Source organism: Gavialis gangeticus, unplaced genomic scaffold (assembly GCF_001723915.1).
Source record: "Gavialis gangeticus isolate Ggan-Ray unplaced genomic scaffold, GavGan_comp1, whole genome shotgun sequence".
NCBI lineage: Eukaryota > Metazoa > Chordata > Crocodylia > Gavialidae > Gavialis > Gavialis gangeticus.
Window position 1 is genome coordinate 91,586,134 of NW_017729024.1, and position 15,034 is coordinate 91,601,167.

Sequence of the window (15,034 nt, forward strand, 5' to 3'; positions counted from 1 at the left end):
AGTAGAATCTGCCTGTGTGCGACTCAGGCCAATTTTGGCACAGCTGATCTGCTTGATTGGCATAGACAGATGTTCCCTGGGACTGTTGTCCTGAGCCTGATCCTGTGGGACAGCAGCTCCAGGTGCCTAACCCTGACTCAGGATGCATATCTGTAACTTGAGGAACCCCCCGACATAGGGTCCCTGCTCCGCACTTGCAGAGTGCACCTCAGGTTAGGGCCAGGCCGCATGAAACATGCACCTTGGGAATCCCGTGCTGGGCGATTCTTGAGGTGTGCATCTGCAAGTGCAGAATGGGGACTCCACAGGGGGTTTCCCAACCCTGCAGATGTGTGCCCTGGGTTGGGGCCAGGCAGTGTGACATGTGCACCCAAGAGCACCCATAAGCATACAGATGTCTACTGCAATAAAGCAGCAGAAAAGGTTAGTAGGAATTGTTATGTGGCCCTTTTTGGGCACTTGCGATGCAACAAGGGCAAGGATACCAGTACACCTGCATTTTCTCCTACATAAAATGGTATATGGCGGTACAAGGACGACATCTGTTTGTAACCTAAGTCATAAAGTTTACCTGACAGTCGCACTTTATAGATTCTTCCCTGATTTACAACCTGTACAATCCCATTGATGTTTTATGCATCTCCTGTCCTGAAGTTCTGTTTTTCACATTACTCTCAACAAGGCAATGTGTGAATACTGTGTGGATTTCTTCTCCTAATCATTTAGATGCAAAAGTAATGGTCTGATATACTCCAAGCAGTTTTCAGCATGCTAAGTGATGATTTTTAGCAGCCACTGAGTTCTCAGGTGAAATGACTATTAGATTTGTTCCAAGGGAAAATAATCTCTGGATTTGCCATCCACATGAGATTCTTGCATCTGAAGATTATTTCACTACAGCGTCATGGCTTAGTTTCAACAGCAACTGTGGAAAGTCATTCACAGGTGATCAAGCCACAGGCTCTGTCTAGCACACTGCAACTTCATTTAGGAATGACCTCACTGCAAAGTTCATTATGCCATCCCCAGACTGCAAACCCTCTCCCCTAATTTGAAAGTTGACTAGTCACAACTAGCCAGGCAGCTTCAAGCAAGAGCATTCCCTCATGACTGTAACTAAAAACAGGTGAATCAGTATACTGTGGACCCTAAGTTACTCTGTATGCTGGCAACATGCAAAAATTCAACGTGGAAATACTGAGGTCTTCCATAAAGGTAGAGGAACCTGACAAAGGCCAGAAAGAGCTGAGGCCAGCAGCAGTTGAGTGTCCAGAGCAGGTAAATGAAGAGCCACAGAGGTGCACAAAGGGCAGGAGTTGTAATAGAATCCTGTGGGCTGGCTGGACGGGTAGAGGAGAATGGATGGCTAGGTCCTGTGTGGCCAGGATGGAAAATATTACACATGCATGAATGGAGGAGGGAGAACATTTCCAGTTCAGTACATCAATACATCCAACAGATCATTTGGTTACATTCTAGACAAACATTCCAGGTGACATTAGGGCCAGAATTTCATCCCTTGTACTTCTGGGTGCCGATTAGAACCAGCTGTTGGACCTGCATGAAGTTTACTGCAATCAGTTTGGTTCTTCCACCTTAAAAGGATGTACTAGGACTGGAGGGGGACACCATTACCTTTCTTCCCTTCATTTCCAGAACTGCACTTTTCAGAAGCTGGTATCTCTCAGAAACAATTGTTGCAGTGGCAGAAGTACTAACGTACTGGTGATGTGGTGGGATCTCAAATGGGATTTACTGTAATAGTTAGTTTTTAAATACATGTACTTCTTAAAACTTGTGCTGGAGTTTGATGTGCTATATATAAGAACAAGTTGTTGATAAGAGGATAAAATATGGCTTAAATTCATAGTTTCATAGTTGTCAGGGTCTGGAGGGGACCTTACAGATAATTGGGTCCAGCACCCCTGCACTTGGGCAGGAAAGACTGCTGGGATCAGATGACCCCAGCAAAATGGATAAGGGCATCTCACTGCAAACACACTCCTTTAAATTCCATAATAATACAGCTTTACTGTATGCATGGAATTTCACTTAACCCAAAAACCACAGAACAACATATATTAAACCACAAAGTTATTTTCCAGCCTGACAGTCATCAATGGTGTATCCATTGCTTAGATGAAAACAATATTTAAGCTGGATAGGAAATAAACATAAATGTTAATTATTTAACTGAAAATGAGAAACCAGATGACATTTGGAGCTGGTATTACTGTAAACAAGAAACCACTATGAGAGCTACTGAACCTATAGCTTGAAATGTTGGCAGAAAGAGAAATCAGGAGGAGACCTGCAGGTTAAAGGAGGACACATGCAGCTCTCTAATAAAAAGTGAGTGAGTGAGTGAGTGAGATAGAGTATATGTGAAATAATTCTGTCTTAGACAATTCAAATTACCCTTTCTATTGGACATGCTTAGTGTAGTAGAAGAAATCTGATTTGGTTTTATTAGGTTATGTTGCACTAGTTTACCTCAGTCTATTTGTTTAAAACAATAAAAACTCAAATATCTCAAATATGGGGATGAGCAACACAACATATAAATGACCTGTTGTGCCCAGCTTTTCCCTCCTTGTTCAAATGTAGTGCTCTTCTCATGCATAGTCGTATGACATCAGGGCTCTCTCTTCAAACATTTATGCACATGCTTAACTTTACGCGCTGCATTGTTTCACTGAATGTAACTGGAATATCCACAGTGTTCAAAATCAAACAAACTTGAAGTCGCCTCAGGATCAGAACTTAGTTAGTTTCTCAACTCTAAAGCAATGCTTCTCTAAGGTCCAACTTCTTATTAAATTCAAAAGCCTTCTTTGTTTTGGAACAATTCTTTTTCAAAAGCAACAGATGCATACTTTTTTACATTACTGTTGAAAATCAGAAACTGAACTCACGGAAATTTGTTTTAAGAACAATTATAATGTGGTTCAATGCAGCTGGGAACAGAAGTACAAAAGCCTCTTTTTCATAAACATGGGCTTTTACAGAACATTGTCAATGGCATGTGGGCATTTTGCCCCAAGTGTGATTCCTTAGTGGTTTCAAATCTCAGGGATTGATGCTGTCCTCACAATGCATCTATGCAATGTTCTCCTTAACCTTGTCAAGTACAAAAACATATTTATGCACAGGCACATGATTTGTCAAATTATTTTGAGATCCTTTAGCAGAGGATTACTGTATAAAAGATGTCAAACTATAAAATAATGCTACATAACACTATAAATAAAAAGCAGAGAATGCTAGATTTAGCATTGAAACAGCTTCCTAATGCTCCACTTTGGATGCCTCACCTGTGGACTGAAATTACAGTTCATAGGAGAAGTAGATGTCTTGACTTCAACCCTTATATATGTTCACTCCCTCCCCTCCAACACACATACACACATGCACACACACACTATAGAGGAAGGGTTCCTGTTACATCCTGTATATTATATATACTGCTTGAAACCAAGTTTGTTGACTCAGTCTCAGCATCCAGCCTACAGCTTTTTCCACAAAACTACAGTATGGTCCCTTAACTACATGCATTTTGTCTGACCCAATGCCCAGTTGAATCAGTAAGAATTCCTCTATTAACTTCCCTGGGAAATAGATCAGCCCCCCTATCAGTTTATGGAAAAGTTTGCACCAAATCCACTATGTATTTGGCAGAATACAATTTGTAAAGGCCTATAACTTGCTCAAATCAGAATCAATTTTCACTGGAACATTTAAAGATATTTCTCTTCTGTTTTCAACCTCTGGCTCTTTCATGCTGTTCAAAAAATGGTTGTCTGATTTTTTTATAATACAGACATATAGTTTTTCTCCTTCTACTCATGCTCTAAACCTGTTTTTGCAGAAGCATTAAATAATCACTAGGAATCAAGCCTCAAAAATGTCAATCCAAAAGATAAAAGCATGAGAAGTTTATGAGTGACTGAAAACGGAAACCATTAAGTAACATTGATTACAGCTGCCACTCCTGCACAATTGGCTAGTGCCAGGATTCATCCATAAATACCAGTCTCTATTTGTTCTCCTGTAGCATATTAACTGTGGCTACTGATATCAATTATAATTTTCTTAAGATACTTGTTAAAAATTTGCTGTACTCTGAAATTTAGCATTTCAAGAGCCACACTACAAATGCCCATTAGCAAAATTAGTTTTTTTTGATATGGAGGTCAGTAACTGAGGGGTGGAGTACTTTTTTAAATACTGACTTCACATTTCTGCACCTGATGATCTAAAAACATGTATTTGAGAGATTTACTGGTTTTCGGCAGTAAAAATAAAACTTAATGCTTAGCTTAAACATTAAACATGTTTTCCAGTTGAAAGGATTGAGCTATCTAAATAAAAGAATAAAAGTTGTCACCTTTGCTAAGCATATTTCAGAGTAAATTTATATCCATTATCACAAGAAAATGAATTTGGTATTAGAACATATGTAAAGGTGCTGTGCAAATATTGTCTTCTGATTTTGGTCCAAAGCCAAATATACTTTGTCCTGATAAACCTTTGAGACAAATTTAAAATCCGGGCCCCAGACAGGTCCAAAGATTGCTGAAATCAGTGGAAAGACTTCAACAGACTTTGGATCTGGCTCTAGGTAGTTAACTGTGCTGACTTACGTGACCAGTCACAAGGGCTGAATTTGGACCACTAGCTTTGACAGATGTAAAGCAGTTCATTTTCAGTGCAATGTCTTTAATATCTTCCATGCATTTTTATTCTACTCTTCTGCTTCTGGTAATTTGCACAATATTTCTATTAGCTCTAGTAAAAAGACTCAGCAACACTGAGAAAAAAATAAATGAACAACATATATGTAAATATCTGTACTTACAGGTGTCTGGCTTCAGTTGGCTGTTGGTGATCCCAAAGTACTGAGGATTTTCAATGACAGGAATCTTTGTCATTCCAATGATGACAGCATCTGGGCCGCCTTCAGAAGATGATGGAGTGTTACTCCCATTTGAAATATGATGGAGGGGACTTGCTGAATCATCATCATTGCTGATAACTGAAGAAGGACCTAGAGTTAGAAACAAAGACTCCCCTGTAACTCAGGAAAAAATTCCCCTCCCTCAGCCATCTCCTTCAGCACTGACAGGTGTGGCTGCATGTGCCAATAACTCTCTACTTTACTAACTAGATGTATGTGGGAAAGAGGTGTGAGATATACTGATGGAAAGTGAGATATTATAGCTTTGAGATATAAGTAACTGGAGTGGTTGACTGCATGGTTTGGATATGTTGATGTGTTTAGGTACAATACAGCATGTTTATGGGAGAAACATCTAAATGTAGTTTCTTATTAAACATCTCACTTCTCTACTGTTTCCAGAAGTAAGCTATAGCTGTCTTCATTACTTGTTTGAAATAAACCCTGCTCAGAACATACACCAATAAGGCCTTCTCAAGCAAAGCAGAGGTTTCTTTTGAGATAGCCTTACAGTGAGACAAGATTTATGTGTGACACGCATTCATACTGACAAAGAAGAATTGCCTAAGCTCTGACAGGTTAAAAGGTTTTAAGCAAAATTCAGGGCCTGAGGAACCATGGCATGTGTTGGGCGGATACACAAGGGCTAGAGACAGAAATTATGCATAAACCAGTACAAGTGATCAGAAATGGTTTCAAATCTGTAACAAAACAGAAGTTCAGTGCATGTAAACCACTTTCAGAATGCCTGAAACTGGTTTAAGATAAACCTGGATGGACGTAGGATTAAACTTAACTGATTTAGTTTAAATTGGTTTATTGAACTTCTGTCCCAGATCCCCTCCAGATTCAACTTAACTCTCAGTCCCACAGCATTCCATGATGCTTTGCACCTCCTGCACAACTCCCACCTCCCTTACAGGGTAGGCAGGCTAGCCTTGGCCCAAGCTATCTGGCTTCAGCCAAAAAGGAAGGTATGCTCTAGCACCCCCAGCTTCTGGCCTGGACCACTCCAACATGTGGCTGTATTTCCAGAATCAAAAGTGAACATCTGTTCACTTGCTTATTGGTTCAATCTATGCAGCTTAGACTAACCTGCAAAGATTGAACTGGTTCAGCCTTTGGCTTTTTGACTGTATGTACTTAGCCAAGGAGGGCAGAGTGGGCAGGAATCTTCTTTCCTTATAATTAAAAGAAGTACTTGCCATAATGATAAGTGCTTTAAAAACTGGTAAAATAAACTTATGACAGATAATGCCCTTGTCATATGAAGCAAAGGGGCCTTTGATAACATCCCACAGCACATCCAAGGTCAGCACAAGTATCCAAATAACTCTTTAGTTCTGTTAGTTTGTTGGTTAATTGCTCTCTCCCTTTAGTTAATCCTGAATATTCCACACTTTACACTATGACCACAGAAAGAAAATCACTGTTAAATAAAGGCAGCATTATCCCTAAGCCATCCTCTGTATAGCCTGCTACAACCTCAAACTAAAAATTATCATCAACATCATCACAGTTCCCAGGAGTCCACAGCCCCACAACACTGAGTGAAGCAAAAACACAGAACAAAAAGGCAGTTCTTGGCCAAAAGAGCTTACAGTTTCAGTCTAAGACAAGAAACAACAGAGGCAGAAAGATAAGAAAGCATAAGTTAAGAATAGGACAATCATCACGATAGCCAGATAGTCATAGCACATTAAGGCTAGGGACAAAAGTTACACATAAACCAGTAAGTGATCAGAAACTGGTTTAAACCTGTAAACAAACAGAAGCTAAGTGCACAAAAAACAGTTTCAAACTAGCTGAAACTGGTTTAAGACAAACCTGCTTGAATGTAGTATCAGACTTAGATAATTTGGATCAAACCGGTTTATGAAACTTCTGTCCCAGACCCCTTCCTGGTTTAACTTAAATCACAGTACCCCAGCATGCTTTCCAGACCTGCACTGGGCTGCACTGCCTACTCCAGAGAGCAAGGCTGGCCCCACCCCTCTGTTCCCTAGCTGGAGCAGTGACAGCTGGCTGACAAGGGGTGAGAGGGCAAGCCCCTTTAGGGACGCAGACCAGTTTGCAGGGTGGGGGGACTGCCCCCTCCTCCCCCCCCACAAACTCTGGTTGGGGCCAGGGAGGGGGGTTCAACACTCCATCCCCCACTTAAACTTACTGTTGGCTGCAACTGTGGACTACAAATCCCACAGGTACCTGGAAGCAGGAAGAGGAAGTGATGAGGAACCCTGCAGAGTCCTGATGCTGTCATTCTGGACTGCAAATCCCAGAGACCTCAGGGGCAGCAGGAAGAGGAAGTGAACACACAGCCAGAGAGCCATGCTCTAGCACCCCTTAGCTTTTGGCCTAATCCGCTGCAGGCACGTGGTTGCATTCCCTGTATCAAAAGTTCACTTCTGTTTCAATTTAATCTGTGTAGCTAAAACTAACCTGAAAAGATGGAATTGATTTAGCCTCAGGCTTTTTGATTCTGTACCTACCCTAATAGTCCAGCTAGTGTAAAGTTTTGTGTAGGCATCATGGCAAACAAGGGATCTGAAGGTAGGTGAGGCATTTTTTATATGCTTACAGAAACCTCCACATGCAAGCAACAGTATGGGAGAAAGCATGAACGTGTTTAAAAAGTGAGTAATGAAGGCTGGCTTTATGGGACAATTGGGGCCCAGAGTCAAAATCTCACAGTAAATGAAAGATGATAGGTTGTGAAAGGCTTTAAAAGTGAAGACAATGAGCTTAAGTTTACTATAAAAAAGAAAAGGGGTTTAATGGTTGGGCGCCTAAAGAGAAGTGACCTGGTTAAGGCAGTAGGCCAGAAAAACTATCCTTGCAGCAACATTCTGGGTGAGTATCAGGAGAGCAGCAGAGCATCTGTCAAAGCCAGAAAAATAATGTTGTATTAATCAACATGTAAGGTGCTGAGAGCTTGGGCAAGCATTTTAGCTATGTCAAGAGACAGAAATGGCTATAGCTTAGTTATATAGTGCAGGAGGAATCTACAAGACTTATATTTAGACTAGAAGAGAGGACCTACAGAGAGGTCCAAGTCAAATATGATGCCCAGGTTATAGGCCTACAGGACAAAAAAGATGGCAACATTGATTAAAAAGGGGGTAGTGGGGAAAACTGAGACAGAGAATAAAGATGTAATGCTATTTCACTTTACATGCACACTTCTCCAGACCAGTGCATAGTCTACTGCACGTGCTCTACAGCATAGGTACTAGAATCACAAACTGTGTAAGTGCCCCAAGATGTCATTTATCAGGCTGAGACATTGTCATTTAGGTGTGTAAAATGAAACAGAATTCTGCCATAAAACCTTTGTTTTATGTTTAGTCATGCTGAGTTGGAATTGAATGCCAGCTGGACACAGACTGAGATTTTAATTTGGATAGAAGGGATGAGAGAGGAAGATCTGATAATCATTTGCAGAGAGATGGTAGCTAGTAGGGGTGTGCAAATTGGGTCCTAGTCGATTCAGAGTTGGGTTCGGCCCAAATCAGGGACAGCGATTCGATTACTTGATTCAGATCACCATCTCTGATTCATTTTGGCTGAATCCAAATCTGAAGATTCGATGCTGATTCAGAGAATCAGCGATTCGGACACAGACACAGCTTTAGAAGGTTTTTTACATACCTTGAGGTAGCAAGTGCGGCTTGTGAACGCTGCGATGCGGGGGTGCATGGAGCATCCCACAGGAGTGTGGGGGGAGGGGCCTCCACGTGCTCAGCGCCGAACCCAGAAGTACTTCCGGTCCAATTCGGGGTCTGCTGGGGAGTGCTGGGCCCCCCCCCGCGCCACCCCAGCTCAGCAATCAGCCACAGGGGGACCCGGGTGCACCCCGCCAGACCCAGGAGGCACCAGTCACTGGTGGACCTGGAAGTGGACTGGATGTGCTTCTGGTCCACTCCTGGGTCTGCTGCCGAGCATGCTGGGGAGCCCCCTGCACTTCTGTGGGACACTCCATGCACCCCAGCATCACAGCATTCACAAGCCCCTGCTACCTAGAGGTATGTAGAAAAAACTTTTAAAGCTGTGTCTATGTCAGAATTTCCAAATCTCTCCGAATTGATTTGGAGGGTTCCAATTTGATTCCGAGAGATTAAAGGGTCCTTTGATTTGATTCGGATTCAGAGATACGGCCACTGAATCGCGCCAAATCTCCACCAGATCAAATCAGGGACCAAAATGTTGCACAGCCCTAGTAGCTGGTTTTGTGTAGGAGACTGGGATAAAGTGTAGAGGAAAAAGGAAAAGGGACCAAGAACATGACCTTGAGACATCCCACAGAAAGCTAAAGAGTTAAGGAAGATCTACCAAAGGACATACTGGCCGATCATTTAAAGATGTAAATGAAGAACCAGGAGAGGATAAGGTCATGGAGGCCAGGTGAGGACAAGGTTTCAAGAGGAAAAACAGTTTCTCACACAGTTCTCCTCTCTAGGCAAGGAAAAGCATTTATCATTACATGAGAGACTTCACAGGAATTTTACTTTTAAATAATCCAACGTGAATATTTCAACCATAGCCTAAAAGGGTCAGTTGTAGGAACATCCCTGTCCTAATTTCTTCCCAATTAAAAACATGGTTCTGGTTTAGCTATCCATAAGGGAAATGTTTTCATTGTTTGAAAAAGCGTTTTTTCCCTTTCTGCCTGAAACACGAGAGGTAATTTTTCAAATGCCTTGCACTTTGCTGGAAAGGTACTGTTGACAAATTTAAGCAATGCATAGATCTTTGCAATTTATCACGTGAAATATTAATGCATATGTTGTTTTTGTCATTACTGATCACTCAGGTCCTTAGAAGATTTATTTTACTTGCAAAGCTTCAAGGATTGAGGGTAGGATTTTTGGGGAAGTTATGGTGCAACTTTTTATATCATGAAATACAGAGCACAACAAACCGTGGAAGAGGATTTCTTAAGCTGGCACAACGGATATGCATCTAAAGTTGCTGCACTGTTGGATGGCATTTTACAGAATACCATGTAAAAAGGATGAGAATAACAAGGGGAAAAAAAAAACCTTTAAATTTTTTCTAGAGAAAACACTCCTTCGACTTGTATCTTGGAACCTACTAAATCTCAATGGTACCACTAGATTGGCAGAACAATATATATTTTGTTTGGCATGCTATCCTCTTTATTTTAATGCATCAGTGTACAAAGGGCCAACATCCATTTTACTGCAACCTTTTATTAAGTTTTCTTAGTTGTAGAGACACTTCTACCTCCATTGGAACCTCAGCATTCTCAGATTAATATGAAGAAGACTTCTTTGTCATTGCTTCACTCCCACAATGTATGGAGGATTAGAAGGGAAAAGCATTACATTACACACATTTATAGGACTGTAAAAAGGACAGCAAATAGTAGCACATTCTGTTAACCTGCTCAGTTTTAAGCTAATATGGATTCTGGCATCCAGTTTGGGTCTTTAAGAAGAGGCTGGATGCCTACCTGGCTGGACTCATTTGAGTCCCGTTTTTGTTTTGGGGTTTTGTTGTTCTCCCGCCCTGGCGGGGGGTCGGGCTAGAAGATCTACTAGGTCCCTTCCAACCCTAAATCTATGAAATCTATGGTACAATTTTGATTTTCTTTTCATCGTAACCCAACGCAAAGTACTGCGAGTAAAAAGTTGTTGAAGGCTTCATGGATCCGGTTATATGAAATTACAACAACCAGTTAAAATGGCTTTCTGTGTGACACCAGTTAGATTCCAAGACTTTCTTATTTTTTTGATGTAGTTGAAAGGGGTTCATATCAGGACAAAGTGATTTCTGATGGTAGGAACCACTTCATTCCATGTAATCAAGAGCATTCAGCTCTGGGAGATTATTGTATGTTGTATCACCTGAGAACACTACATTTACTGTAAGGAACCAGCTGAAGCAATGACATTTAGAAATATCTTTTCAATACACAGAACCCAATAGATGGTGATTTTTGTGGGTCAGGACACAGCTGAACTTATGCCAATTCAAAAATCCACTTTGTCGGGGCCCTTTGATGAATGTGAGTAAACTGGAGTACAAACCATTTCACTGCTTGTGTGTTTGACCAACTAACTGTTTGACAAGAAGTTACATCCTATGTCCTTATCCTTATTGACTGACTAAAGTATATGCAATTTGAAAGTGGCTATTCTGTGCTGGCAAAAAGCTGAAGTTGCCTTTTCATGAATCATTTACAAGAACCAAAGGCTAATTTCTCAAAGAGTGTCTACATATTGCTTCATCCTGATTAATTGGGGGCAGCTAATTACTTGTCAGAGACAGAATGAGCTGGATATGCATTTGCCGACACCTACTAACTACTAATTTAGCTTTTTTTCAAATCCAAGATTGGTTTCACGCCACAAGTTTGAAGATTTTAAATAAAATGTCTTCAATGGAAAAAATACTAATAATATTAAAATATATATTTAGAAATAATAAAGTCAGGTCTTTCTGGAGTCAGATGGAGCTTTTAAGGAAACAACAGTGTTTTTCACCATCCTCATCTGCCTACATCTTCATTTGATTTCACTTTAAGAATGTACTTCTTATCTTGAGAAGATGGAAACTGGAGCCAAATAAGAAATAGTAGACTGCCTTGGATAACAATTATGAGAAAATAGATCTGAACTCCTGAGCCTCTCTCTCACCAGTGCTTGCAGAGAAACTGAGCCTGCTGTGCTGTCTTTGCACATGGAAGAAAATATCCCACACACACAGAATTGTGTAACATGTTGGCTACATACATATCACCCCAAAGATTAAATGAAAAGGGAGAACTTGGAAAAATATTTTCTAAATTATAAAAGAAGAAAAAATAGAGACTGTGACAGAGCCTCATGTTACTATGAAATGCAAGGGAAGATGGTACAGCACACTCCACAGTAGGACCAATGACAACCATATTATCTCAATGTGGGTGGAGAGGAGATAAGGTATTGCTCACACCCACAGTATTTTCACTGGCACAACAGAGGAAGCTGCATCAGCTTGGGTAATGAGTGGCCAAAATGGACTGAATGCACTTGTTCCCATCTGATCTTGCAAGCTAAGCAGTCTGAGATTGGAACTGAATCCTGGGTAATGTGGGCCCCCCTCTACATGTTACGCTTAAGGCATGATTAATCAGTTAATCGTGCCTTAAGTTGTGACCCAGCTACACATTCAAGCAACTCATAGCATGATAAAACAAGCAATAAACTACAATATTATTCCACAAAAAATGTAGGAAAACTTTGTAGTTTGCTCTAATAATGTCGTTAACTGGACACGTGGTCAAGTGCTCCCCTGAGGCTGGGAGCCCCATCAACTGAGGGGCTCCCAGCCACAGGGATGAACACAGACTGCCAGTCCCTTAGCTGACAAGGCTCACTGTGGTGGCAGTGTTCCTGGCACTGCCCTGACTGCGAGCTTCGGCAGCTGCGCAGCTTGCAGTGAGAAGAACACTGCCCCACTGTGAGCCCCATTGGTTGCAGGGCTTGCAGTGGGGGCAGCGTTGTCAGCTATGGGGTTTGCAGCGGCAGCAGCATTCTTCCCACTGTCCCCACTGTGCACCTCACAAGGCACGCAGTGGGGGCAGCAATCTCCCAGCTGCCCCCAATGTGAGTCCTGTCAGCTGTGGGGTTCACAGCCATGAGAGCTGGTAAAGGGGGATCCCAGGATCCCCGTGTGCCAACAATAAGGCACAATGCAATCTAATGCGAGATCCCACAGTTGTGCCTCCTGCCACTCATGTGTAATAGGATTGCACATTAGATCCCATTGTGCCTTTACCTGCACGTGTAGCGGGGCCTTCGACAGCCCTCAGGGATACTCAGAGGAAGCATGCTCATTGCGAGTCCTGCCAGATTACTTGTAATCTGCAATTCCTTTAGCACCAATTTTTGATGGGCACAGAAGGAATAAAACCTGTGTGATTTGTCCAGACTTGTACAGAACGCCCTGAAACACAATTTCTGTCTTAAGTTCTCCCTGGAGCAATGCATCTCTCCACTCTCCTGGTCACTAGCTAGTACTTTGAAGTGGCATTTAGGCCCACACAAAAGTTTTACTGATCTTGTAAAAAGGCTCAATATTACATTTTCCTTAAATTTGGGGAAAAAGTGCTCTTACTAGATTAAATCATCTACGTACCTTGAACATTTCTGACCAGAATAGAGTTGCTTGTTTGTTTTTTTTCTCTGCTGCTACTACAGCCATACTGCTAAATAGAGTTAATAGACTTTTCTATAGAAAGTCCACTGGGTTCTGTTCACACCATCATTTCTTGGTGTTGGTTTCTGGGTCTTTTCTTCTCCCACATGATTCCTGATTTCCTGTGGAACTTAGGATCTTTAGTTTTTACAACATGTCTAACTGTGGACTGCCACTGAAATAATGCACATCACCTTCCCATGTTTCAAAACGTGGAACGAGGCCCAAACCAAACAATGACCCGAGATTGACTTGGCTGAGCATGCATAGACAAAAGCCGTGAAGCACTCGCACAAAGGGAGAGACTTGCACAGGCCGAACCAGGGGAGAAGCTTGCAGAGGCTGAACCAGAAAACCACTGCAGCAAATGACTCTCAGAGGAAAGAACATATGGTTTTGGTTTACACCTGGCATGGCCTTGCTTACAGACAGCTTCAGGCACTGAATCAGATTGTCACAAACAGTCCCTTGGGTCCATCTGCTTCTCTCCACTGCATGTGGTTAAAAGACAAATGATGTACCTTATGTGTACTCACAGTCAACTGTGCGGCATGATTTGATGGGGTTTAACGTGTTTAAAACCTACTCCTTCTCCATGTCTCCCTTGAAATAGCATCAAAGAACCTCCTGTGAGCCATTTGAAGCTGTAGCCCTTTGACTAGTTCCTTACTACAAATGGATGGTAAGGAATGCATCTTGACACCTTTAATACTGACTCTATGGTTCAGTTTGTCTTCTGACAAACAGGGCTAAATTCTCTGTTGGTATAAATGCTTTACAGTTCATGTACTTCAATGGTGTTTTGCCCAGTGACCCCCAGCAGAATATTTGGCTCAAGAACTTTATCAATTCCTGACTAAAAGACAACTGTTTTGTTCCTTTTGGAGCCAGATGTCAGAGCAGTCCATGAACACCTTTCCTCAGTGTGCACACACTGCCCTCCACAGCTTCTCCAAACTAGGGTGACCCCAATCTCAGGAAGGCATGGGAGCCTTTCCCCTGGCTCCACTCTTCCTAGTCCCCAGGAGAAGTTAAGCCAGAGGAAAGTGTGCAAATGTTCAGTCTCATGGGAAAAACTCTTCCAGGAGCAATTTAACTCTGGTTTTTCCTGGGTTATTTTTCTCCTGGAGAGGCCATTTTTGCTCTAGGAGAAAGAGCCTGAACGCCTGCAGACTTTTGTTTTCTACTAGAACAGTGATTCATGAGACCACCATTTTGGTAGGTTTCCCTGATTCTGTACTTTCCTATTTTGCACCCCTCCCCCCTTCCCACAAACACACTTGTCTAATAACACCCTCTCCCTCTCATAAGATTTGATTTGATTTGATTTGAAATCATTTGATCAGACTGCAAATGATGAACAGCTTCACAAAGAGTGCAATGCTTATGAGTCATTTTTTCCAACAAATATCTTTGCACTTTCTCCTTCCTTTCATGACCTTTCATAAACTTTGGTAAAAACATGCTGTCACCCTTCTCTAAAGCTGTCTTTAAAGCATACCTGTGTTATGCAGCCTATTATTAGAGGTGGTATGTGTTGGCTGTTTGTTCAAAGTCATGTTGTTACACCCAAGGTGGATATTCCCCATACAGGTATTATAGTTTCATAGTCTGCAGGGTCGGAAGGAACCTGAGCAGATCATTGAGTCTGACCCCCTGCCATGGCAAGAAAGAGTACTGGGGTCAAACAACCCCAGCAAGGTGTTCATCCAGTTTCCTCTTAAAGACCCCCAGGGTAGGAGCCAGCACCACTTCTCTTGGAAGTTGGTTCCAGATCCTAGCCACCCTGACAGTGAAGTAGCACCTCCTGATGTCTAATCTGAATCTACCCTCTGCCAGCTTGTGACCGTTATTCCTAGTCACTCTTGGTAGTGC

General features: G+C 41.9%; 1 protein-coding gene across 2 annotated transcripts in view; it reads right to left on the reverse strand.

Annotated features, from left to right (window-relative positions):
• The window catches only part of NTRK2 (neurotrophic receptor tyrosine kinase 2), a 358,528-nt gene that overhangs the window by 147,594 nt on the left and 195,900 nt on the right, over positions 1–15,034 (reverse strand). For both annotated transcript variants that reach the window (XR_002097350.1, XM_019517383.1), the window contains one exon: positions 4,859–5,047. Coding sequence is in view for 1 of the 2 variants with exons in the window: in XM_019517383.1 (XP_019372928.1) it covers positions 4,859–5,047 (189 nt within the window). In the remaining variant the exon portion in view is untranslated. The remainder of the gene's footprint in view (positions 1–4,858; positions 5,048–15,034) is intronic.